The sequence below is a fragment of the Hyperoodon ampullatus genome (assembly GCF_949752795.1).
Source record: "Hyperoodon ampullatus genome assembly, chromosome: 10".
Classification (NCBI taxonomy): domain Eukaryota; kingdom Metazoa; phylum Chordata; class Mammalia; order Artiodactyla; family Ziphiidae; genus Hyperoodon; species Hyperoodon ampullatus.
The window spans coordinates 8,241,127-8,267,998 of NC_136923.1; the positions used below are offsets into that span (position 1 = coordinate 8,241,127).

A 26,872-nucleotide genomic window follows, 5' to 3' on the forward strand; every position below is an offset into this window, starting at 1 on the left:
ACATGTTGGAATCCTAACACCAAATATGATGGCATTAGGAGGTGGGGTTTTGGGGAGGTGATTAGGTCATGAGGGTGGAGCCCTAAGAAATGGGATTAGTGCCCTTATATTAGAGACCTGAGAGAGCTCCCTAGTTCCTTCTGCCTAGTGAGGATACATGAGACGTCTGACTTGGGAGAGAGCCCTCAGGCAACCATGCTGGCACCCTCATCTCAAACTTCCAGTCTCCAGAACTGTGAGAAATAAATGTTTGTTGTTTATCAGCCACCCAGTCTGTGGTGTTTTGTTATAGTGCCTGAACAGACTAAGACTTTGGGCTACCTGACCAAGCACCTGTGACTATGCATTGCTGTGATTTTCCCCATACCTCAGAATTAAAAAACTTTAAAAGGTATAAGTTCTCTAGTGTGGACTTTCATAGGGTCAGTATATCAAACCCAATTCTTCCCCTTTCAAGTTTTGAACCAACTGAGAAGTAGATAAAGGAGAAAGGCAGAGGGTTATCTTGTTATTTATGTAACAAGCACATATATGACTTACTAGGTGCCAGCCAGCAACTTGCTCATGGTCACACAGCTAGTAGGTGGTAGAACCAGGCTTCCAACCCAGCTCCAGAAACTTCTTGTTATTCTACTTCTTAAATCGTAAGCTTTGTTCATGATAAAACTACAGTGGAGGACAGGGATTAGGTGCATGTCCCAAATGGCGAATTAACTCTCTATTCCTGAATTAGACTCTCCCAGGTGGTTGTGGCCCCCATAGGTGTCTCCACTATGGAGGAGCTAGCCCTGCTTCTCCTACTGCAAGTTTGGTCCTTCCTATAAGCAGGCAGACCTGAAAAGAGAAGATTAAGGGGGTGAGTTCAGTCTCTCCTTCCAAATTCACCAATCTGCTAAGTCACTTTTCCTCCTCTAGGGAGGAATAAGTGAGAGATGGGGAGAATGGCCAAAGTGTTCACTGAACTAAGGTCTCTCCAGGTGGAATAAATGTTCCCCTGAACCCCATGGAGGCTGTGGACCAAATGCCTCATCATCCTTGGAAGTGAGCAAACTCTGCTGGCAATGAGTTAAGGGCTCAGGTGTTTTCACGTCCTTCTTTCTGTTCTTCCAGAATTAGGATTCTGAGGCCTAGCTGTGAATCACTGTTCCTGTGACTGCCTAGCCTTTGGATGGACAAGAGGACAGCTGGGCTGCATATCAGGAACTGCTCTTCTTAAAAAGCCAGAGGACTTCTGTAGATCACCTAGCAGCCCTCCTCAAGCTTAGTGACAGGTCCTGATTGCTAAGAGACTGATTTTTCCCCTTTTCTTAACAGAGCCAAGTGGGCATGTACCTGAGGCTTGAGGGTTCCTGTGTGTATCTCCGTGTCTCTTAGTAGGGTCTGGTGCCTATGTGGGTGGGGAAAGAACATCAGATGTGGGGTCAGGGGTCCTGGTTTCTTGCCTGGCTCCCATTTGTTAGCCATGGGAGGTTGAGAAAGTCATTCAGCCTCCCTGTGCCTTCATTTCCTCATCTGTAAAATGGGAGTGATATTATGTATCTCAAAGGGCTGTGTGAGGATCAAGATAATCGATGAGAATGTGCTTTATAAACAACAAAGCTGGATAATTTCAAGCTGCTTTATCACATTTCCCAAGGATCTTTTCTGTGAATCCCCCTTTCTCCTTTCCCACATCCTTTTCATAGCAGACACAGGTTGATTGCTCATCCAGCATCCATTCTTCCTTCTTCTGGAATAGCACCCTGATTCTTCTTTGGGAATCTCTTGGGCCATGTGGATTGTTTGGATCTGACCCATTCTACAGCTCTAGGGGCAAGCCCACGATCCAGGCCTGACCAAGCAGAATATTCTATCCCTCTGGCCATACTAATTGGTTCAAGCATAGCCATGGGCCCCAGCTTGGCTCAACTGACCATTCTTGGGGCTTTTGCTGGAATTCCTGGGAAGGACTTTGCCTTCTTCGCCAGAATTGCCAGCTTGAAGAATGTAAGCCTGGACTGTTGGGGGCCACCTTTGCCATCTTATGGGGAGAGTCTGCCACTATACAGGAAAGCAGAATGGTGAGTTGGAGAAAGGTGTGTCCTCTTGAAATTGTTAGAGCTTCTGGGCCCAGCCATGCCTGATTTATGTTCATTATGAATGAGGTTGATTAGCATTTCATTTGTTTTTCCCTTTCTGTGAACTGTTATTCATATTCTTTACTGATTTTTCTAATGGACTGTTGGTGTTTTTCTCATAGATTTGAAGGAACATTTTTTTGGTATTTATTTTATATTGAACTGAAATTCACAGAAGATAAAATTAACCATTTTAAAGTGTACAATTCGATGGCATTTAGTACATTCACAATGTTGTGCAACCATCACTTCTATTTAGTTCCAAAGAATTTTCATCATCACCAAATCATATCCATTAAGCAGTCACTCCCCATTCTCCACCTCCCTCAGCTCTTGGCAACCACTCACCTACTTTCTATCTCTATGGGTTTATTTTTTCTGGATATTTCATATAAATGGACTCATACAATATGAGACCTTTTGTGTCTGTCTTCTTTCACTTAGCATAATGTGTCAAAGATTCATCCAGATTGTAGCGTCATCAGTGTTTCATTCCTCTTTATGGCTGAACGATATTCCATTATACATATAGAATATGCTTTATTTATCCATTCGTCTGTTGATGGACATTTGGATTATTTCCACCTTTTGGCTATGGTGAACAGTGCTGCTAGAACATTCATGTACAAGTATTTGCTTGAACTGTATATTAGGGAAATTAGTCCTTGGCCTGTGATAGGTGTCGCAAACATGGTTTCTCAGTTTGCAATTTGTCTTTGACTTTGCTTGTGATTTTGGCCAGGCAGAATTTTGAAACAATTGTTATGTAGTTGAATCTTTCAGGCTTTTATGGCTTATGGGTTTTGTGACACAGCTAGGAAGGCCATTATTTTTAAATTTAATTTTATTTTTTTTTAAGCTGCACTGTGTAGCATGCAGGATCTTAGTTCCCCCACCAGGGTTCAAACCCATGCCTCCTGCATTGGAAGTGCAGAGTCTTAACCACTGGACTTCCAGGGAAGTCCCAGGAAGGCCATCATTATACTTGAGGTTATAAAATAATTCTTCCATTACAACTGCAACTTTTCTACTCTTATCAGTCAAACAGGGATTATAAACAGCCACACTTGCCCCCCTCTTCCCCCTGCCCCCTCCCCACCCCGAGTTATTGTGAGGACCAAATAAGAGAAACAATATGAAAGGGCTTTATAAAATATAAAGCAGTATATATATACAGACAAGACATGTTATTATCATCACTATTAACTGTATCAAATTCTGGCACTAACTAGCTGAGTTCTGCTGTTGCTTTCATTTTGCAGAGCAGAGATTGAAGGGCAGAATTATTTACCAAGCCAGCCAAGGATGCATTAATTGGTAGCATTGGAGAATGTCACAAAAGATATCAACTCTTAGTAGTCACCTTGGGAGTGTTTCATATTTGACCAGAAAAATAAAATTGCCTTAAACTAAAAACTATTCTGGTCATTCTTCCTCCAAGTAGAGTCTTTTTTTTTTTTTTTTTTTTTTTCCCTACCAGGAAAAGAAACCAGTTCAGTGGGTTTTGTGTTATTCAGCTGTAATTGTGATTTAAGCTTCATCAATGGCCGTTTGTGACATGTTTTCCTTATATTTTAAACTCTAAATTCTTTTTTTAATGGCAAACTTCAGGTTGAACACTATATTGATTGAAGAAAAATGTTACTACTTGACAGCAATTATTCCTACGCTGTTTGCTCTGGGATAGAATTGGGTACTGGTTGAGTCCTTGGGCTCTGATACGGCCGGATGTGGGCTTGCATGCAATTCAGTTGTGTGATCCTGGGCAAATTGCTTCACTGTTCTGTCCCCCTGTTTCCCCATCTGTAAAACAAGGATGATTACAGCACCTGACCCAGTGATAAAATCTATGTCAGTGATAAAACCTATATAGAATACTTGGCCCAGTGCCTGTATGGAGAGATGGCTTGATAAATATTAGCTATTAGTATAATTCAGGAATATCTAAAAGAATCCAGGAAATGAGCCCGAGGGAAGTGAAATATACCCTCCAGGGGCTATTCTCATCCTTGGGGGTGGGGCTGGCACAGATCAAATCACATGGCAGAGCCCCTGGCCCTGCTGCCTACCACATTTATTTTTGGAGCAATCTGGTTTCTGTTTCTTCCTTGTGAAGGGTAATTATCAGGAATGACAGTTGGTTCTCATATAGCGAGGAAGAAGTGGCCACATGGAAGAGAATGTCACAGAGGGCAGCTGGGAGATTGGGGTGAGCTGTGGGGAGGAGTGGAAGGAAAAGAGCAGGTCATACCACCTCTTGGTGGGGAAGGAAGATTCTGGATGCTGTGGGTTCATGGTGTGTTATGATGTATTCACAGGGGGCACAACGCTTTTTTTCTTTTTCCCTTTTTCTTTTTCCTCCCTTCCTGCTTCCAACCCAGGCATGTGTGGAGCCCCATCTCTGGTCCTAGACCCAGCATGGTTGGACCCTAAAAAGAAATACTGCATGGGACCTCTGCTATGTGCCAGGCACTTTAAACCCATGATCACACTGGATCCTGTGCAAAGAGTGAGATCCCCACCATTTTACAGATGAGGAAACTGAGACTCAGTGGAGGCACAGAAGCTACCTAAGGCCCCCCAGCACGCTGGAGTGGCAGAGCCAGAATTTAAATCACCACCTGTCATACGCTGAAGCCCAGCTTCTTCTGTTGTTCAGCACATAGGTCTATACCATACTTCATTTCAGTTTTATATGGCTTTTTGTGACATTTCTGTGGCTCAGGTCCTTACACATGAGTCTCCCAGAAATCTTTGTGGATTTTAAATTTTAGTAATGAAGAGAATAGCTGACATTTGCTAGTTTCTGCCTCAAATAGGCAACAAGCAGTTTAAGTCACTTGCTCTAGTGTTCAGAGCTGGTCAGTGGCAGAGCCAGGCAGGGAATCCATTTTGTCACATCCCCAAATGCATGATACTAGCTCCCATTTTCCTTTGAGAGTCTAGGCTTGAGGCAGGGATGCTAATCTCTGAGCACATCTTTCTCAGGTAACATGTGTGGCTTTCACTGTTTTAAAGTGGTCCAGAGGGTGACTGCAGAGGGCCTGAGTGTGCCTATCGGAAGGGAGAAGCGGGGGTAGTGGTGATGGCTGTGGGCCAGTGGCATCTACCTGTGAACTCTGTGACCTCCTGTCTCTGGGCGCAAAGCTATAATAAGCCCTGTGATTCGCCAGCTGGACTTCTCGCTTGCTTTCTCCAAGCAGATCTCATGCATTCCCAACTGTGGCTTGTACTGTTTGCTCCAGCTTGTACTGAGTGCCCCTCACCTCCCCATGCTGACCTGGAGAGAATGGCTACAGCTGTCACTTTCTCTAGGAAGCCTCAATGGACTAGCATGGATAACCTATTTACTTCTGAACCCAAATCAAGTCATTCATTATGCACTCAGGAAAAGGCAAATGGAAGATTATTTTGAGAAACATGTGAAAATACGACATTCGGGGGACAATACATGTTAAGGACCATCTTAATATGTGAAATTCCAGTGGCAGCAACCCTGTAGTGCTTGACTTCATTTTTACAGAACAGATCTTATTCTGCCTTAACTGCATGTGAAATGGGTTTAATCTCCAGTAGAATGCAGGAGACTTTGCACATCTGCACAGGCAGAATCTGGGGTCAGACAGCCTAGGTTTGAATGCTGGTGACTTTGGGTAAGTCACCTCCCATACCTGTGCCTCTGTTCCTTCACATATACTATGCTGTGAGGTTGTTGAGGGATATCATGGTTAATAAGAATTGCTCTCACTTACTTATTACCAGGCTCTGCACTAAGCTCAGCCTCACATTCTTACTTGAGCCTCCAAGAGCTCCCTCATTCCGGAAGGCCCTTACCCTGCAATTTTTTTTCCTCACAGCACTTATCATCTTCTACCATATTATATAACTTTCTCATTTTGTTTACCATTCATCTTCCCCCCCCAGGGCCTCTCGCCTTGCACAACTCCAGGAGGCACCATTCACAATGCATTCTGAGTTCTGCTCGGGGCAGCTTTTACTGAGAATATTACCATGACTGGTGCTGACTTCCCAGAGTTGGGTGATGTGGACACCCTGGAGCTCCAGGAGGGTGGGGATTTTTTTTCTTTTTTTTTTGGTGGGGGGGCCTAGTTTGATCATTGCTGTGTTCCCATACCCAGAACGGTGCCTGACCTGTATTAAGCGTTAAGTAAATATTTGTTGAAAGAAAGAATGAAAAAGCCCCCAAAGAGAACCCATTTTACTGGTGAGGAAACTGAGGCTCAATGAGTTATTGATTTGCCCAAAGCCCCACGAGACCCTGAGGTGGCTGGGTTTCCAGCAAGCCTGCTCCCAACAGCTGTGCAAAGCTGTGTGTCTGAGACGCCTGGCATTGTCCCTGCCACCCCATAATGCTCAACAAATATTAATGAGGTTGCCTACATGGGTCAGCCCCTCTCCTCTGCTAGATAATCCGGCAGAGTGACAAACTGTCACATAGCCATTGCTTTGAGAAATTGAATTAAATTGCATGTTGCAAAGAAAAGGTGGACCTTTTGGAGTTTTTGGAGGAAAAATCCCTAACCCAACTGCTAATGGTAGGAGTTTGCAGGGGCCTCTCAGGTGCCCCCAGCCCAGTTCTTTTTCCTGCCTCCTTCCCTTTTGTGAATGTTTCTTCCCCTTTTTGCTTGCAGTGAGTTCTGCTCTCCTGTAGGCTACAATGTGTCAGTTGTTATAAAATCCGGGAGGTGGAGCTTGGTGACGAGAGCGGTGGGGGGAGTGCTTGGCCAGCCCCGCAGGGCGAGCAGTCCGGCCCCCTGTTCACCCCGAGCTTAAGCCGTGCAGCAGGAGAACTTCCACCTCGCTCTCCTGGCTTTGAGCCTCACTGTACATCGGAGCAAAGGCGCAGAAGGGAGGGAGGATGCGAGATGACCGGCTCTTTGGCAACCTGACCATCTCCTTAGCAGAGAGCCTTCGAAAGCCAGCCGGAGGCTGACTGCAGGACCAAGGAGGTGCCGCGCCTCTCGTGGATGTGTGTGTGTGTGTGCGTGCGTGTGTGTGTGTGTGTGTGTGAGCGGGTGTGAGGGTGTGTGTGTGCATCACAACTGTGTGTGCATGTCTGGATGAGTGTGTGAGTACACACATAAGTGTGTTTGTGTGTGTGTGTGAGTAGGGTGAGTGAGTGCTCTTGGTTATATTATTTTTTTGGAAGAAAAATCTTGAAAATATCAGGCAGGTTACCGTGCTCCTAGGGTGGTGTTTCTTCTTCTTCTGGTCAAGAGGACTTGGCCAGACCAAGCTACTACAGACATTTTTCAGCGAGTAAAGAGAATTTTCCTCTGAGAACAAGAGGGATTTTTTCCCCTGGCTCTGCAGCCGAGTGAAAGAGATTTGTCCCTACACCTGTGAAATCGACCAGAGCCGTGTGATTACCAGGGCTGGAGCGAGGACTCGGGAAGAAAAGGAGCAATAAATCCAACAGCCTGTCAGTGCTTTTGGCCACATTGGAAGATGTCATCTCAAACTAAGTTCAAGAAAGACAAAGAGATCATTGCCGAATATGAAGCCCAAATAAAAGGTGAGATTTGGGCTGGGGAGTCATGCCTCCCCTCCCCTTTCCTTCTTCTCTTGCTTTGGCTTTTTTTCCTTTTCCTCCCTGCCATCATGAAATGCTGTTATGCATCAATAATCTTATTGTGAGGAGGAACAGTGGCAGCCGCACAAGTCCGGACTGGTTTCAACTGCAGAGAGCGCTGGCGTTGGGAGTACGGATTGTAGAACGGGCGGCGATCACTGCATTGCAGGTGTGCGAGGAGGATCCTACGCCCTGCTTTAGGAGTGTCGCGGATACTCCATCATCTTGGCCATGACATGCCACTCTAAGGCCATTTTGACAGTCACTGCCTCCTCCCCCCGCCATGCAAAAAAACCCTTAATTTGATTTATTTTTTTAATGATCTGTTTTTTTTTCTCTCTCCTTTCTGGTTTTTGTCATTGCTTTGCCTCTGTCCCTTTCTCTGGGCTGGAATTCACATGCATGTGCTCAGGGAAGCAGCATCCCTGGGCTGCACTTCTTTGTCGGTGACTCTCAGCTGGCCTGGGTTGCCATGGATTAACTGTTATGGAGCATATTGATCCAAACTAATGCAGGCATTTAGGCATAAAGAGGGAGCTCAGTGCAGAAAATGTATTGTCTCGCAGTGTGCAGCCCCGATCACCGTCTGTGCACTAGCGTTTGGGGTCATCAGCCTTCACTGAAAGCCAACAGCTAAGTGTGCTGGCTGGTAGGCGCTGCCTGGCTTCCGTAGTGTCAGGGAAAGCTTGCCAGGAGGATGAGGTGACCTCTGACTGCTTGTTCCAGCTTTAGTGCTACTCACTGGGTGCACACTCCTCTAAATCCACACTGGCAAGGGGAAAGAGGAAACCGGACACAATCATATAGACAGATTCAGGCAGAATCCTTATTTAGGCCAGACTGGAGCTTCTCCCACCCTCATGAGTTCTAGGCTCAGCCTTGGCAAGGAAAACCTGAAAGCACCATCCACCATGCTCACCCTTTCTCTTAGGATGTACCCTAAGGGAAGGCTGGGCCTGGCCTCTTGGCATATGTTTTGTTTCTGGTCACGGTTCTCCTTGCTGCAACACAGGGTGTGTTGTGGTCTCCTGAAGAAAGAGTAAAGACAAAATACATCTTCGGGGGTGTTGATGCCTGCCCCTGAGGTTATAGGTGGACTGTTGAGCAAGTTGGTTATTTGGGCCTCCGGCGACCTGAGGTTCCACACCTGCTTCTAGGTACTGCTGCAGCTCGAGGCTCAGTGACCCAGGAAGTAGGGTGGCCTCCACAGGAGCGGTGGGAGGCTGCGCATCACAGCTGCTGTACACGCTTCAGATGCTTGGGAAACTTTGGGAGGGGAGCAGCCATCAGGGGAGAGCTTTGTTTTTTTCCAGTCTCGCCAACGGTCTTGTGCCTTTCAGTTCTGGTCAAACCTGGCATGCAGATGACCTCTCAGTAGACCCCAGGAAGAAATGAGCAGAAAACCCTGCTCTTCCCTGGGCTCCTCCTCTTTAGTTTTCGGTTCAGTGTAGAAGACAGTGATTTACAATGTTTCAGCCTTGCTGAAAATTTAGATACCCGCCCTTTATTGGTCAGAGATCTGAATTCTCTCGAGTGTTCAATACAAAGCCTGGTTTCAGCCTTTGCCTGCACACTTTTTAGGAAGTTTATGTTTTGTAAGACTGGCTGATTATTACTATTTTTTAAAACTGAGTTTCCTGTGAAAAATGCCATAAGAGAGAAGGGTATGCTGAGTTTGGGACAGTTTGGGGTTTTTATAAGCATCGTCTTGGTAGAAAATGTGCTCATCTCATTTTTGAAGGGTGGGCCCGTGAACTTTGCTTGAGGATCAATTAAGCATTTATAGCTCTGGCTGATTCTTTTACTTTTTATTTTTTGCCTTTATTTTAACAACTAATTAGCAAGGACAAGGTAATGCATTTCAGCAGGAAATTTGTCCAAATGATCTTGTCTCTTCCAGACTCTAAATGTCTCTGCATTCTAGTTAAAAGAGTTTGATTTTATTCCTTTAGGGTTGACACCCACACAATTTAGGTCAGGATGCTATTGTGCCCGAAATTGTCTGGAATCTTTTCTGTCAAATTTCTGTTTGTTCATCATCATCATCTTAACTATTGATGTGTGTTCAGGGCTCAACTGTTTCCATGGCTCCCTCCCAGACCTCACCACTCTTGGCCTACACCAAGTACAGACAGGGTCTGTAGGAGCTCAGTTTTAGAGATGAGGAAACTGAGGCCTTGTAGTGTTAAATGACTTGCCCAAGGTCACAAGGTGGGAAATGTGAAGGCAGCTGGTTTTCTTCCAGGCCCAGTGTCCCCGATACATTGTTTGCCTGAAGCTGCCCCTTGAAGGATTGATGTCAGTAGCAGATGGCAGTTTTGTGGTGGGGACCGGCTGCCTCTCGATCACGGTCCATTGTTTACCCTCTTACTTTCCTCCCTTGCCTTTGTTGCTGGCCTCTGAAGAGCGTTTGACCAATCACCAAAAATAATGCCTGATGCCAATTACCTTCGGTATCATCTGGCCAGTTTGCCACAAACACTCCACCTAGTTTGACAGATTTTGTCCTCTGTGCATTTTGTGAGGGGAACTTTTGATTTTTAAAAATGATACTGAGTTCTTTGTTGGCTTAGTCCCTTTTTTCTCTTTTTGAAGAATTTACTGACCTAACAAAGGGGAATTTTTTTTTCTTTAAAGGGGAATGTTTTAAAACAGCTTTTTTTTTTTCCTATTGTGAAAAATTTCAGACTCATGCCTTCTCTTGCCTAATCAGATACTTGAATCCCTTTGATTATATACCTGCAACACAGTAGTACACCACATACTTGCACATTTCCAGTGATAGAGAACTCACCACTTCCCAAGCCCACATATTCTATTTTTGGACCACTCTGGCTGTTGTAAGCGGTTTTTATGTTGGGTTAAGTATGTCTCTAATCCACCTTTTGGTTCTATACCTTGGGACTTCATAGAACAAGACAGATGCTTCTTTCCCATGACTGCCCATTGGGTGTTTGGAGACTCCGATCATAACCCATGGACTATGATTATCTCCCATTTGCTCGTATAAGATGGTTCACTGCTGCTTTATCATCTTCACTCACCTTTGGATCTACTGCATCCCGGGTTGCAAACTCCAGTGCCTTTCAGTACTTGGCAGATAGAATAAGTGAGTGAAGCTGGCTAACTAAGATGATTTGTGGCAGCTGGCCCACTGCCTCAACCAGGGCAACATAAGAAGAGGTGGTAGTTATGGTCGGCCCGAGAGCACAAGTCCTGTCCAAATGGGCAGTCACTACTTGGGTTCAACCAGTTGTTACCACTTAGAATGTAGGCCCAGCCAGATCTTTCAGTTTTTCAACAGATACAAGTAATCTGGATTAGAGCTTTATGCTTTTAAAGAGATTCTTGTCAAATAGACCTCCAAAAGATTGTACTGTCAAAAGCCTTCTTTAAGAGTGATACTAAGTTCTAAATGCGACTCTTTAAATGTGGTTGGAGAAAGAAAACCACTCTCACTTCCCTTATGGTGTATGTAATGCTTCTATTAATATAGCCCAAGGGTTGAATTAGCCCTTTTCACTGCCCACCCCATCATTGCACTGTATATATTTTATCTGCTATATTTCTCTCATCCACCAGGCTAGGAGCCTTGTCAGAGAGAAGAAAATGAAACGGATTTAGTACGACTTGTTCTTGGTGACCCTGTGCTGGCTCCAAAGGGATGTTGCTTTCTGTCCGAGGTGTTCACAAGTGTCCCTTTATGAATCTGTTCAGGAACCCTGCCTGAGAGTGACACCATATTCTCAGTCTGGAACTGGCAATCTCGAACTTCTTTCCCCTCTTGAAAATCAGAACATTTGCCCATCTCCAGCTTTATGGCGCCTATCCTATTTTTCACAGTTCCCTCAAAGATCACTGATAGTGTTTGGTAATCTTATTTGCAGGTGCTCTCCACTATCCTGGCTTCTAATTCATCTTGCTGTTAGACATAATGGTCTGTTCTGCATTTATTCAGAATTCCCATTTCCATTTCACCTTCATAGAAAATGAAAATAGAAATGTAGTGATTGATTTTCGTGTTTTATTTTTTTATTACACATCCATATTCATTTTAGGCCATCTTCTTAATGGCATAAGTCTAGAATTGGGGGGAAGAAGACAAGGTATTGAAGAAGATCACAGAGAAACATTTATTTACTCATTCATTTATAGGTTCATTCAGTGAACATTGAGCATCGACTTTGTTCTTAGTCTTGTGCTGGGGATTGTGAGAGACGCAAAATATAGGATACATTCTTGGCTAAGAGTTTTCTTGGAATATGGCAATAAAATCAGTGAAGGAACAGAATTTTTAAAAACCCCAAACATAAAAAACTTCCAACTCAGCACCAGAATGAATTTAGTCTTAAAGAGATTATGCAATAGAGTGATTGGACAATGACCTTAGGAGGCCTCACCACCTTCAGTGACTTCAGTGAGGAAAGTAGGCTGGGTTGGGGAACAGTGGGGAGTAGTGAGGACTGTGGCTGATTAGAGAGCTCACTTAGAGGAGGCAGCCCCTGCTCAGCTCTCGCCTGTCATTACCATGAAGGGATGTGAGCCCAGAGTGGTTAGCTCTTTCAGTGTTCCCAGGGCATCTGGATTTTAAAACAAAGTCTCCTGATTATCATTTTAACTATTTAAAAATTTAACTTTTAAAACGTTTAAAAAAATGGGTTGTCTTTTTCATTATTGAGCTATAAGAGTTCTTTCTACATTCTGGATACAAGTTCCTTATCAGATATATGATTTGCAAATATTTTATCCCATTCTGTTGGTTATCTTTTCCCTTTTTTGATGGTGTCCTTTGAAGCACAAAAGTTTTTAAATTTTTATGAAGTTCTGATTATCTATTTATTTCTTTCTTTTCCCATGCTTTTGGTGTCATATCTAAGAATCTTTTGCCAAATCCAAGGCCATGATGAAAATCTCCTGATTTTTAAGTGGTAGCTCAAGTTTTTAAGAAACACTTTGCGGGCTTCCCTGGTGGCGCAGTGGTTGGGAGTCCGCCTGCCGATGCAGGGGACGCAGGTTCGTGCCCCGGTCCGGGAAGATCCCACATGCCGCAGAGCGGCTGGGCCCGTGAGCCATGGCTGCTGAGCCTGCGCATCCGGAGTCTGTGCTCCGCAGCGGGAGGGGCCACAGCGGTGGGAGGCCAGCGTACCGGAAAAAAAAAAAAAAAAAAAAAAAGAAACACTTTGCTACATGAACAAACCTGTTGGTAGGAGAGCTTCAGCCTGTGCCCACCAGTCTGCAACTTGTGGCCTACAAGTTAACGTCCATAAAGGGTCTTGGTGATGGGGCCTCAGCCAATTTACCTGTTTCATCTTCAGTTGTTTTCTCTATTATAGGCCTGTGCTCTCATATCCACTTTAGACCAATTCCTTGTCTCTGCATCCTCCATACTCTTTTTCACCTCCAAGTATTTCCCCATTTGTGCCTTTATTCTGCTTAAAATGTCTCCTTCTTCCCCTCTTTTTTTTTTCTTTTTTTCTTGTCTGGGCAACTCCTGACCATCCTTCAATGCCTGCTCAAATGATCCCTCTTCCATGACGCCTTCCTAATAACTCTTCTGGGCAGAATGAGTGATTCCTCACATCTGCCTCTCTATTCTTAGCCTTATTATCCTTCATTCCTATTTTGTGTTTAGTCCTTCAGCCATGAACTCTTGAGGGTAGAAATGCTTATGGTCATTTTCATTTCCCCCATGTGATTGGTGTACAGTCAGTTGAGTGAGTGACTGATAAGTTACTAATAAGAAGTTTTACTCTTATCACTCACAGCTCAAGCTCAAGCTCGAGTTATATATTTTCTTTGACATTTGTCTTAGCTTGGGCTGCTATAACAATATGCCATGGGTGGCTGGGTGGCTTAAACAACAGACATTTATTTCTCATAGTTCTGGAGGCTGGGAAGCCTAAGATCAAGGTGCCCACAGATTTGCTTCCTGGTGAGAGCGCTCTTCCTGGCTTGTAGACAGTTGCCTTCTCGCTGTGCTCACGTGGTCTTTCCTCTGTGTGTGGAGAGAGAGCTCCCTATCCTCCTCTTCTTAGAAGGGGACTAATCCCATGGTGAGGGCACCACTCTCATGATCTCATGTGAGCCTAATCACCTCCCAGAGGCCCTACCCATCTCCAAACACCATCACATTGGAGGTTAGGGCTTCAACATGTGAATTTGGGGAGGAACACCAAACATTCAACCCCTAACAATGTCATACTTTCTGTTCCATTGAAAGTGGAGGTTTTATTTGTTAAGGAAATATTTTTCATGGCTTGATGAGTTTCCTTGTTTGTGCCTGATAGGGGAGATGTTTGTCTATGGAGACTGGGTGAAGGCTGATGTGTTGAAAGCTTAGGTGATGTTTGATGGGGTGATGTCTGTCACAGTCGTGGTGGGATGTGGCTGGGGCACATGGCACACCAGGTGCCTCCCAGTCTGAGGAAATCAGTGGAACCGGGGGTCTATACTGGCCATTTCTGGAGTTCTCACCACCAGAGTTTATATGCTAGGGATGACTTTCCCTTTCCAGAAACCTCTATTATTTGTTCATTCGTTCACTCACTCACTCACTCACTCACTCACTCACTCATTCAGTGACTGTTACAAGCCATGCTTCATTTCAGGCTATACAGCTTTGCTTATCAATGGGAGGTAATTTATTTATCTCTACGTCTCAGTCATGCATATGGTATCTCATTTTGTGATCCCCCAAATTCTGTGAAATAGTCATTATTATTCCTATTTTACAGATTAAAACATAAAATTCAGAGACATAAATTGTATCAGATTGCAGAGAGAACAGTGGCAGAGCTGAGGTTTAAACTGGAGGCTTTCTGACTTCCAGTTGTACAGGGAGGCAAGACGTATGCCAGGGCTATTTGGCCCTGAAAGCCAGGGGTTCCTTCACTGGGGGGCCAGTCTGGGGCGGGTTTTAGTCTTTGACTTCCTACCCTTCCTAACCCTTGCACGCTCCTTCTAATCCTACCTCTGCTATCCCCTACTTAGCCACCTAGCTGTGTCAGATCCCTCACTCCCACTTTGAAAAAGGGCCCACTGGAGACTTGACGGAGGCTCCACCAGCCTGGAAATACAGAACCAGCAATCTTAGGTGTCTTCTAGTCCAACGCTCCCACTTTTTTTTTTTTTTCCCTCCTGATGTGGAAGCTGATGTTCAGAGAAGACTTCTGGCTCACAGGCACTTCTAGACCATATTTCCGTGAACACAAAAGCTCTATTCGCTTGGCTCGTTGCTGTAGCCTTGTGCCTGGCATCTCGTTGGTGATCAATAACCGCATGGAGTTGAATTGCTTTGGTGGGTGGGGCAAGCCAGGTGGGGATGGTTGCCTGGGAGGCAGAGCAGAGGTGCCTTGGAGAAGAGGATGAGGTGGGGGTATAACATGGAAAGGAGGAGAGGAGGCGAGGCTGGTTCAGAAACTCCGTCCTGTCCTTGTAGCCGCCAGGAAGGGGACAGGGGTTGACTTCTTAAAGGTGCTGAGTTTCAGTTCAGAACCTCTGGCCTAATACAGGCCGCAGCAAGCTGTATCCTGGGCTTGATTTCACTTGTAAATGATTTCTTCCTGATGGCTTGTTGGTGTTTATAAAATATCTTGGCTGCCCAGGAGTGGGGTTTTGGCTCTGTTCTCTTAATTTGTTTAATCATTAGGCCAATTTATGTTTGGAGTAGTGTTCCCTGAGGTGTATTCCATGAAACTGGATGTAAAGAGGCATTGGGTGGAAAAAAATAGCTCTGTGGTCAAATAGGTTTTGGAAGTTCTAGCATAAAGTGAGTTAAATAGGTTTGTTTCCCACAGGACTTGAATGTGTTAAGTGTGAACCGCCAAGAAGCGGGCCACAGACTTTCCTCAGACTTACTCAGCCTTGTAAACCTTTTTCATAGAATATCCCACAAGACTGTTCCAGAGATTACATTTTGGACAATGTCAGGCTACACAGTTTGTGGGTTACCCAGATTCTTTCTCTTTTTGTCTTTTGCCCAGTTCCCTAATTTTTACAGTTTCCTAAGAGGACAGTTTGAAGAGGGGAAGAGGTAAAACAAATGCGTATCCAGCTCAGATAAGTGATATCAATGTGGTGTTTCGAGGTCACTTAGAAAATGTGGGTTTTGACATTTCCATTTACTGAGCGCTCAACCATTGATTTAAATGGTAATTTGGTGACAGTTCTTTCCTGATCAATATGCGTGGCGTGTGCGCGCGTGCCCGCCTGTGTGTGACAGGAGGTGCACTCAGCTGCAGGCAGTGTGCAAGGGACCTTGAATGGACCTTGGTGCCACCGCTGGGATTGCACAGTTGATGCCAGCTAATAACAATGCAGATGGACACGCAGAAGCCCGTGGCACCTCAGGGTGAGCAGATCTCAGCCACAAATCCAGGTGCAAAAAAAATATGGTTTTCTTTATTTTTCTGTAACTCGATTTACATTTCACATCCCTATTCTGCTGGGAGTGGCAGAAATAAATCTAAGTGAATTGGGGGTTTTCCTCTTGTTTTCTCCAGTGTTGTGTCCCAAGGTACAGGGGGACTGGGGCAGTGCCAAGGGGACATCTGTTGTGGTTTATCATCCATCTACTTTGGCAACTACCAAGATATCCTCCTTCCTGTTGGGTCTGCAGTGGTCGGTCCAGCCAGTGGTCCTTCTCTGTTCCAAACCTGAGGCCATTTTGCCTGTTCCCCTCCTCACCTCCTTCTATGAGATTTGCAGGCACTGGGAGTCATCCTGGGGCTCACACACCGTGCTGGGTCGTGAGAGACTCTGGGCATTAGTCTCAGGTCCATCTTGCCGTGTCCAGCACTCACTTCTCCTCCAGGACCTCCCTAGGGTGCTGCCTGGGGAAGTGGCCCAGCTCCTCGGGTCTCAGATTGTACAAATATATGTGGACATTCCCTCATCACCCTCCTTCCCTGGGCTTGTCTGTGGTGAGGCAGGATGTGGGTTATTTTCTTACAGATCCATAAAATCTACACACACCTTGCTTTACAGTCTCCCAGAATCTTTATCCATGTGTGGGGGAGGGAAGGAGAGGGGGATTAATAGGGGTGGTATCCTGGCTCTTTGTCATCATTCTCTCAAAGCTATTGTCCATAACCCACATTCTTTCTCTTCTCCCTGAGGGCTGGGATTTTGAAAGTCAAAAGCCAAGAATTGACTCTTTCCCTGTATTATCCCTGAAGCAGTGAACACAGAATGCCCTCCCTGCCTGAATAAGATCCAGGAGGTCTAAGGAAATATGGAAGAAAAACCTTCAATATTTCAAAATGTTAAATGCAGTGAATTTCCGTCCTTTTACATCTGCACCATCCTGGCCCAGGCCACCATCACCTCTTCTTGGGACCACGGCAACATCCCCCTAACTCAGGGTTTCTCCACTTCCGCACTACTGATATTTGGGGCTGCGTCATTTTTTGCTGTGAGGGGCTGTCCTGCACCATGTGGGATGTTGAGCAGCATCCCTGACCTCTGCCCACTAGGTAGAGGTGTCAGCAGCCACACCCCCGCCCCCAAAGTTGTGACAACCAAAAATGTCTAGGCCCCCGTTAAAGCCGCTGTCCTAACTGGTCTCTCTGCTTCTTCTCTTGTCTTTATAGTCTGTCTCCCTGCAGCAGCCAGCAGTAATCCTCACACAATTTAATCTAATCATGTCACTTCCTACTTTCAAACCCTCTGGTAGTGTCTCACTGCTCAAGAATTGAATCCAAACCGCTAGCTGGGCTTACGGAGCCCTGCTCTGCCCATCTCAGCCAGCTCACCTCTCCACTCTCCTGGTGCCTTGAATTCTCTAAACTTGTACCCCCTCTGGGACTTTGCACTTAGCTTTTCCTTCTTTCTGGAATCCTCTTCCCCTGGATTGTCACATGGCTGGCCTCTTCTAGGTATTCAACTCTTGGCTTGCATGTCACTTCCTGACCACCCAATCTTAAGTATCTATGGAGTAACTATTGGATTAGCTGACTTGAAGTCTCAGGAGAGCACTTCAAGCTGTATGATGTTTTCCCTATATGATATTTTCCCTTCTTTTTTCTTTTTACCAGAATTGAAAGTCTTTAAGAACAAGAGTTTTGTTTCTCATGTCCATTTGTGTTTTGTTAGTACCTAGAATAACATTTGGTATATAATAGGTGACCGTGGGATTCAGTGAGTGAACGGTGAGTGTAGATGTCCTTGTGCTGGCCTTTTTAAAAAAATATTTATTTATTTTATTATTTTAATTTATTTTTTTGGCTGTGTCAGGTCTTAGTTGCAGCACATGGGATCTGTGGTGAGGCATGCGGGATCTTTTTTCCTTGCGGCGCGTGTGCTCTTTGTCGCGGCGTGCAGGTTTTCTCTCTCTCGTTGAGGTGAGCGGGCTCAGTAGTTGCGGCACCCGGGCTTAGTTGCCCCACACGTGTGGGATCTTAGTTCCCCGACCAGGGATCAAACCTGCGTCCCCTGCATTGGAAGGTGGATTCTTTACCACTGGACCACCAGGGAAGTCCCCGGACTTTGCACCTAATCACACATGTATATTCTGCTTTGGGGTGCCTGGGCTTGTACCAGGAATTGCAGTTTAGAGGAACATAATGGAGCAGATCCAGGCTTTCTGAAACCCTGACTGAGAGGTAATTCAAGAAGATGAAGAATCCAAAGAAGGGACAATTGTATCTATGCAGAGCCGTCCAACCTTTGGCTTAGAGGGGAATGAGATAGGGAGACCAGGGGGCCACTTGCAGGGATACTGCAGGGAATTTAATGTTTTCTGTTGAGTTCCTATTATATAGCTGAAATGGGGACACAAAAATGGATAAAATATGGTCCTTGTCCCTGTCTTTGATGGACTCATAGTTTTCCAGGAAAGATAGTTACAAAAATAGATTAATCGATTATAGTACAGTGTGGTAAGTACTGGGACAGTACTGGAATCACACACTGTGGGAACTCAGAGTGAAAGTGACAGCTTTGCTGGGGAGAGATGGAGAAGTTCTTCTAGAAGAAAGGACTTTTGGGTAGGGTTTTGAAGGATAGGTAGAAGCTCTCCAAGTGGTGAAAGGCATTTCATGAAGAGAGAACAGGAAGCGCAAAAGCATGGGTGTCGTGAAAGGGCCTGGGTACTTGGACAATGGTGAGAAGTCTGATGTGGCTAAAATCCAGAGTAGGTAGAATGGAGTGGGGGTGGGAGATAAGACCAGAAGTGAGAGGATTTTGAAGTTCAGTTCCTTTCTAACCACTGGCTCCTGTGAGTCTTTGACCTTGGAGATAGTGGATGAAACTCTTATTTTTTGATAATACTTTTTTCTGATTTTTGGGTATAATGCATGCTCATTCTTTTAAAAGTTTTGGAAATACAGGAAAGATAGAAGAATCTAGAAGTCACTACCTGAGATAATCACTGTAAAAATTCAGTGTATTACCTTTCAGACTTCAGATCTCTTTTATATCTATATATAACAAAAAATAGGATCCTAGGTCTTTAATGAAAAATTATAAAAATAAAGCTGATAGGCAAAACATCACAGGCCTATAGGCCTACGGCTTGAAATAGAGTATGACCTTACAATAAAGAGACTTTGCTAAGTAAGAACATCAGTCAATATGCATGACCTCCACGTGTTTTGATGGTCCCTGAGGGCTGGGGATTTGCTTGTTGGAAACCATTTTCTTGTGGTGATAGGTTTGTGTGTGGCCATTTCTGTCCCACCAGATTTATATAAAACTCATCAAGAACTTCCCCCATCTCCACATCTGTCCCAGCTACTTTCAGCTAAAAAATGTCCCCTTCCTGGTCCTCCATAGTCTCACTTCCCTATTGGTACCCAGGCAGCTGTTCCTGCCTTTGGCAGGAAGTATTAAAAGGAGAGTCCTGTCAAAGGCAAAGAATTTAGCCTCCACAGCAGGTTCCCCCTCCCTGGTGGTACCTTTCCTCATTGTTGTCCCTCTGCCCATGTCCCTGGTGATCAGTGGTACTTTTGGGGTTCCTGTTTGCCGGTCTGCTCCTAGCAGTGGTAACCTGCTATCCCTTTGCTTCTCGTGGCTGGTGAGGGTATTTCCCGGGTATGGTTTACTATAGATCAGTAAGTTTTCCAACTCTTTGTCAGACAGAAAGGCCTGGATTCCTGTAGGCAGGTAGAGTTCCCATGGAGGAATTGGAGCTCGGTGGGAGGGGACAGCTCCGAAGGGGGGCCATCCATAGCTTAGAGTGCCTCATAAGGAATCAGAGAGAGATGCCATGAGAGGACCCTTACCAGTGAAACACCTTAGCCACCTTCAGGGAGAGAAAAGAGTGGGTGTCTCTTCTCTGATTTCATTTGTACTAAAGAATGCAAACTGGCTGAGCAACGTGACTGCTCCCCAGCTGTTGTCTCAGCAGGATATTTCCAAGCAGAGTTGCCAGCGCGTTACTTTTTAGTTTACAACATCTGTATTTTGATCAGTGGCCTCTCCGGACAGTACGTTTTGGATCTCCTGAAGACATATCACCTTGGGGAAACTGAGGCAGAACAACAGCCACTCTCTCACTTCTGACACCTGATAACTGATTACTCCTGGACCTCCAACCCCAGTCATTTGGACTCCGGAGCTTTTGCCTGGTTTTGGTCTTTTGAGTTTACTTGTCCCTTGACAAAGCTAATGTAGGGCTTTGGCCTGACCCTCCTGTCTCAGGGCTTACCCTGAGTGTCTCTGTCTTGCTGGATCTCATACTTGGCATAATAGTGCCATCGAAACTCTGCACCAAAAACAGCGGGGGTCCTATTGTCTTCTGCCAGAAACACAGAATTTTTAGACCATTGGGAATAGTGGGAAAGAAATGTTGAGAATGTGGTGGGTCAGTCCACCTTGATTTAGTTTAACAAGTATTTATTGAGTTCCTGCTATATTCCCTGCCCTCATAGACTTTATAATGCTGTGAGGAAGACACATTTTAACTTGTAATTACAAAAAGATTGAGTATTATGTAAGGGTGGTTCAGAGTTCTTCAGGGAACCTGTACCAAATGGATCTAAATTGCTGAAAATGTTGTGATTTCTGATATTGGTCTGTAAAACTGAATCATATTGGCTAAGCTTACCTCACCACCATTATTTCCTGAGTTATTTAAGATCTAGACTGAACCATCTTTCCATTTAGAGAAGGGTCAGAAGCCATCAAAATATTTAAGGGGTCAGGAAAATGAGTTCTTCTAAGAGAAACACACAATTCTTTGTGTAAAAGATAAATATAGTTCCAAAAAAGGAATTTTCTAATAGTTACACTCAATTTGGTAAATATAATCATAGGATAAGTGCTTTTAAGGTGAAATTAAAGCCAGGGATCAACGGAAGAGGATTGAAAATCATCTTGGTTGGATAGAGTTATGCTAAAGTCACAGAAATTGGGTGAGAGAAGAATATGGATTGTGAAAGGAGGCAGCTGTGACATGGGGGGGACCGTGCTCTGGATGGAATTGCACAGACCTGGGTTTGCGTCTTGGCTTATGGCTCATCAGCTGAGTGATGTCTTTTTTTTAATCCAAGAAAGAAGAAAAATAGGTAATACCTCATCAGTTTCCGTATATGAAAAATGGGGATAGTAATACCTACTCGTGTGTGTGTGTATTTGTGTGTGAGAATTAGTTGAATAACACACATCAGAATTTCCAGCATGCTGCTTGGCACACAGGAGCATTCACTGAACAGTGGAAATGTTAGCTCAACCAATCAGAAGGTCACCAACATTGAGTCTTGGACAGTGAACCTGAGCCTACAGGTGAAGCCCTCAGTGAGTGTACCAATTAGTAGGGAGAGGAAAATGCAACAGTACTGGAAAACCATCAGTAGAGGTGGCGTTACCTGTATGGGCAGCTGGGAGAGGAAGGTTCCAGTAACTCTTAGACAGCCATGATGCTTTCCTTGCCTATTGCAGTGTTTTTACCCAGTGTGGCTCCTGGGCTACCTGCATTAGAATCTCTGGGGGTGGGACCTGGGAACCTGCGTTTTACGAGTGTCCCAGTTTTCATGAACTTGAAATATTTGGACCCGGACTGTGGTGAACTCACCAACTTGACTGTCTGTGTATCTTTTTTTGAAGGCAAAAGAACATTTTAGTTGCCATGTAGACTACTGATGAATGAGAAAAAAAACAAACTTGAATCCCTAGTGTGTGTGTGTGTGTGTGTGTGTGTGTGTGTGTGTGTGTATGTTACAATCCTGTGTTTTTTTTAATAAAAAATGTTTGTCTTTATATATTTGGGTGTGCCTAAAAAGACTCTGATAATTCTTACTGACTGGTAATGATGTTTATTCTTGGGAACTAGGAATGGAGTGGAAGTCAGGGATGGGGCAGGATGGTAGTGACAGGGAACAGCAGAAAGGACACCTTTTCTCCTTATATTGTTCAATATTGATTGAATTCTAAAATAATGAGCATGATTACTTTTCTAATTAAAAAGCCACCAAGATGACAATAAGTAAGGAATTTGACAAATTTTTCTGCTGTGGAGGATGTTCAGACATCAACTGAACTATAAAAGAAAAGAAAAGAAAGAAATGTAGAAAGAAAGAAAGACATCTGCAAGAGATACTTAAGTTATGCTTAACTTCTTGTGGTGCTCATTATATACAGTAAGAATGATTGCTGAAATGAAATGTATTATTTTACTGGATTATTCCTCCATGTAGCAAGGAAGATTTTTTTCCCTGCTCTTCCACAATTCTAAGAGATGGTCCTAGACAGGGAATAGTCAAGCCCAACCATTTAGTTTATTGGGTTTAAATCAGAAGCCATTGTGGTGCTGTGTCCAGAGTCTGGGATTCAGAGGCATGGACCTGATTTTCATCTCTGATCTATCTTTTGAGCAAGGCACATCTCCATTCTGCATCCTTACTTCCTCATTCGTAAAACGAGGGTGTTATCTACCTTAAAGGCTAGTTGCTGCGAGGATCAAATGAGGTGCTGTGTGAGAAAGTAAACTCTAGAGTGCTGCAGAAATGTTAATTATTTCTATTTTTGCCTAGCTCCCCCCGGACGTGCTGCTATTACCACTGGGTTGTTTATGTGTCTGTCTCCCTGTGAGCTCATTGAGTGCAGGGGCCTTGTTTTATTCATTCCCTGAATTCTTATGCCTAGTGCCTGCAACACAAGAGGCATTCAAAGCAAGTTCTGGAATAGCTATCAAGGATAGAAAAATACATGCACAGTTAGGTTTTGGCTTATGAAAATATTAAGATGCTCTTCCAGGAAATGCTGTCTTCTACTTCTATTTAAAGGAATTAAAAAAAATTCATCCAAGTCGACAACAGAAATGATACTGCTAGGAGAAGGTAAAGAACTTTATTAAGGAAAATTTAATTGCCCAGCTTCTAAAGGGACAGCCACATCTCTCCATCCTCATTACTGTCAAGTGCGGGATGGCTGTTTCCAGGGAGGGCAAGATGAATGAAAAAAGATTGTGAAAAGGCAAATCCTGATACTCCTGGAGAAAACTCTCCCAAGAAACAGGAATGCCCCCTGGATCACCAGTTTCCTTTATTGTTTGTCAGAGCCCTAGAGTAAGCCTTCTCTGGACTCCTCAGACAATGGCCCTCTTTGGCCTCTACCCCAGACCTTGGCTGGTGAACCACAAAGTCCCTTACTTCCCCTGGAAAATAAGTTGCTTGACAAAACTGGAAGGATTATCTGAGGCCCAATTTAGGGGTCCACTACCTCTAAGACCCAGATAATTATCATCTGAATGGGCAGAGGGGTGGACTGGGGCCAAGACTGGAAACAGAGCCCTGGTGTAGATCTGCAGTTAGGGCAGAGGGGACCAATCTCAGCTTTGGCAGTCTAGACCCTTCTCCAGCACTGCCACGAATCTGCGCTGTCTTCTGCCTTTCCCGTACCAGTTGCCTAAGCACAGGACAGCTGGAGAGCACCATTACATGGGTTCATGATTGTCCAGACAAGTGCTGATTGCTACATGGACCGTAGTCAGCCTAGATGAAGTCTCTAGTGGCCTGCCAAAAGGCTCTGCCCTGTTCATTGTTTTAATTGAGTATTTGGCTGAGGACATGAGCATGCCTATCCAGTTTGAGAATGTCAGGAAACCAAGGAGCGCAGGCTTGGTGACCAGGACATGTTTTTTTTTTGTTTTTAAAAAAAAATATTTATTTATTTATTTATTTGGTTGTTCTGGGTCTTAGTTGTGGCAGGCTCATTAGTTATGGCTCACAGGCTCCTTAGTTGTGGCACGTGTGCTCCTTAGTTGTGGCACGTGTGCTCCTTAGTTGCGGCATGCATGTGGGATCTAGTTCCCTGACCAGGGGTCGAACCCAGCCCTCCTGCATTGGGAGCATGGAGTCTTAACCACTGCACCACCAGGGAAGTCCCAGGACCTGGTTGTTGGTATAGAACTGCCCGAGTTTTGCAGCCCAGCTTCTCTACTTTCTAGCTGTGTGACTTTGGGCAAGCCTTTTCATCTCATTGAGCCTCAGTTTCCCCATATGTAAACTGGAGATAATTATCCAACCTCAAAGAATTATCTAGGGGGTTAAATTAAGATAATTATTGTAAAGCCCTCCACACAGTGCCTGGCACATAGTAAGGACTCAGTGTTGGTTATTATTATTAATCATCACAATAAGATCACATATTAATAAGAGTAATATGGCAGGCTTGGGAGTCCAGTAGATCTGGGCTCAGATTTCAGCTGTGCCGCTTATTAGTGTGGACAAATTGTTTAACCTCTCTGAGGCTCAGCTCTCTGTACCACTGTAAAATAGGAACAGTAATACCTACCTTGGGCATTTCTGCAAAGCACTCAGGCCAGAACAGACACACAGTAGATGCTCCATAAACAGTGGTTAGCATTAAGAGAAACAGCACATCGTGTGGCAGACAGAACCAGGAAGCAGAGAAATCTTAAGAGAATGGGATGAGGTACTGACTCTAAAAATGTGAGTTTAATAGTATCTTTAAGAGAATACCACCAACTCTTCAAGAGAAAGATATTGAGCCCTGAAAGGAATTTCTCCTTTGAATAGATAGAAACATGAATGGGACAATAACAAGTTGGCCTTTGGTTAGGATGCCAGACCTTGGACCCTGGCCGCAGCCTGGTCCCTTGTCCAGGTGGCTTTTGCCCCTCCCCCCCACCCCAGGAGGCTCCAGAGGGAAATAGATGATAGAGGCCACGGACTGGGAAATGAACACCTGGCTTGAAGCTGTGGCTCAACACCCTAATGCAGAAGTCTGGTTCTCTACATGAACTCCTTTGGTCCAGGCGGCTTGGGCATGCAGGCCTCCCCTCCAAGCCCATACTTGAATCTTGGTTCTATTGCTCCAGGGTAACCACAGCTGGTCTGGAGCTTGAACCTCTGCCCCTTCCCTGTAGGGGCCAGCCTGGACAACTGCCCTGACTTTTCTCTGAGATGCCAACAGGCCTAACCAGACACAAGGGAGAAGAGAGTCAGAAGCCTAGACTCACCCAGACTTGACCTTTGACCTCCTTGGAAGTACAACCTCTTGGAATTTTGGTCCGCAAAGGTGCCTAGAACCTGGCAAGTGTATAATATTGTATCATTCCAATGGATGGATTCCCATGCTCTTCATTGTGACCCTGACTTGGAAGAAGTGAACTGAGTTGGCCTTTAGCTCACTGGAGGTCAAAATCCCCCTCCCTCCCCATCCTTGTTGACCTTTCTTCTAACACCACCAGGAGCTTAACAGCCAAGCCTATGGTCAACTCAGGGTGTGGCTATCTCCGTTTGTGGAAGAAGTCAATGGAGAATCAATGACTCCCAGACTGCGTCCTCAGAAGTCTGGATTTAAGAATGACTCCTTGGGGCTTCCCTGGTGGCGCAGTGGTTGAGAGTCCGCCTGCCAATGCAAGGGACACGGGTTCGTGCCCCAGTCTGGGAAGATCCCACATGCCGTGGAGCGGCTGGGCCCATGAGCCATGGCCACTGAGCCTGCGCGTCCGGAGCCTGTGCTCCACAATGGGAGAGGCCACAACAGTGGGAGGCCCGCGTACCGCAAAAAAAAAAAAAAAAAAAAAAAAGAATGACTCCTTGATATCCTTCTCTTTCTCCAGATGTTTAAAGCAGCTCAAAACTAAAAAAAAAAAAAAAAAAAAAAAAAAAAAATTCAACTTATTTTCTTCCAGACCAGCACTGATGACCAAGCAAGAGGTCGTCAGCAGGCCAGCCATGCATTTTATTGAGATGCACAACAAAGTGAGCAACTTCATAGAAAAATCTGTATTTTTGACTCTTACGAGACAAACCAGACGATCTCGTGTGCTGGGCCCCTGTTCCCTCACAGCAGCCAGTCAGCCAGAGCTGAGTGGCAGCTGCCATTCTTAGATGAGGGCTGCACTCTTAAATCTCCACTATTTCCTGGGCCAGGAGCTCCTCCTGGGTCCCTACACCCCCTTACCTCACACCCACTGCTTCATTCATTTCCCTAAGTTCCCTGGTTTCTATGGGCAGTTGGGCTTGCCATTTCTTAATAAGGCCAAGAAGTTACATTCTATCTTGTCTTTCAAATTATGCTCATCAGATAGGATTGCACAATGAGAATCACATGACAGCATAACAAATGGTGCAATATCTATGAAACAAAAATGCCTGACTTGCCACCATCCTTTCAAATTTCAGAATAGAGACTCCCTTTCATTACTTTAAGTAAAGGCTTTACTTCTCCTCAAGGATGAGTTCAAGGTTGGAGTCCAGGGCAAGACACTCTCCCCCAAGGAGAAGCACTGTGGGGGCTGCCTCTGACCCGTCCCTGAGGGGAACTGGGGAGAGGTGGGCTGGAGGGCCCTTCAGCTGCTGGAGGCCATTGAGGACCTGGTGATGTGGTGGATGGTGGCCTTAGTCATCCCTGTAGTAGTCACAACACATTTTTAGTAGTCAAAAAATCCCCCAGTGTAAGTTGATAGTTTGCACACCGAAGCACAGTTCACTAAAAGCAATTCTGCTCAAACAGTGTGGTCCGGGAACTGTGCATCGAACTCTGAAGTCAGACCCAGAATGGAATTTCAGCTTCATTACTTACTGATTGCTTGACCTTGGGCAAGTCATCTCACATCTCTATGCCTCAGCTTCCACCTCCTTAAAATGGGCACCTCGCTGGACTCTTTTTTTTTTTTTTTTTTTGCGGTACGCGGGCCTCTCACTGTTGTGGCCTCTCCCGCCGCGGAGCACAGACTCCGGACGCGCAGGCTCAG

The 26,872-nt window shown here is 45.0% G+C and overlaps 1 protein-coding gene across 3 annotated transcripts in view; it reads left to right on the plus strand.

The window, feature by feature from the left end:
• Positions 1–7,586: 7,586 nt before the first annotated feature.
• Positions 7,587–26,872, plus strand: part of SRGAP3 (SLIT-ROBO Rho GTPase activating protein 3) — a gene marked incomplete at both ends in the record, with an annotated part of 249,914 nt that continues 230,628 nt past the window's right edge. For all 3 annotated transcript variants that reach the window (XM_079712501.1, XM_079712500.1, XM_079712502.1), the window contains one exon: positions 7,587–7,653. In XM_079712501.1, the coding sequence (XP_079568627.1) occupies positions 7,587–7,653 (67 nt within the window). The remainder of the gene's footprint in view (positions 7,654–26,872) is intronic.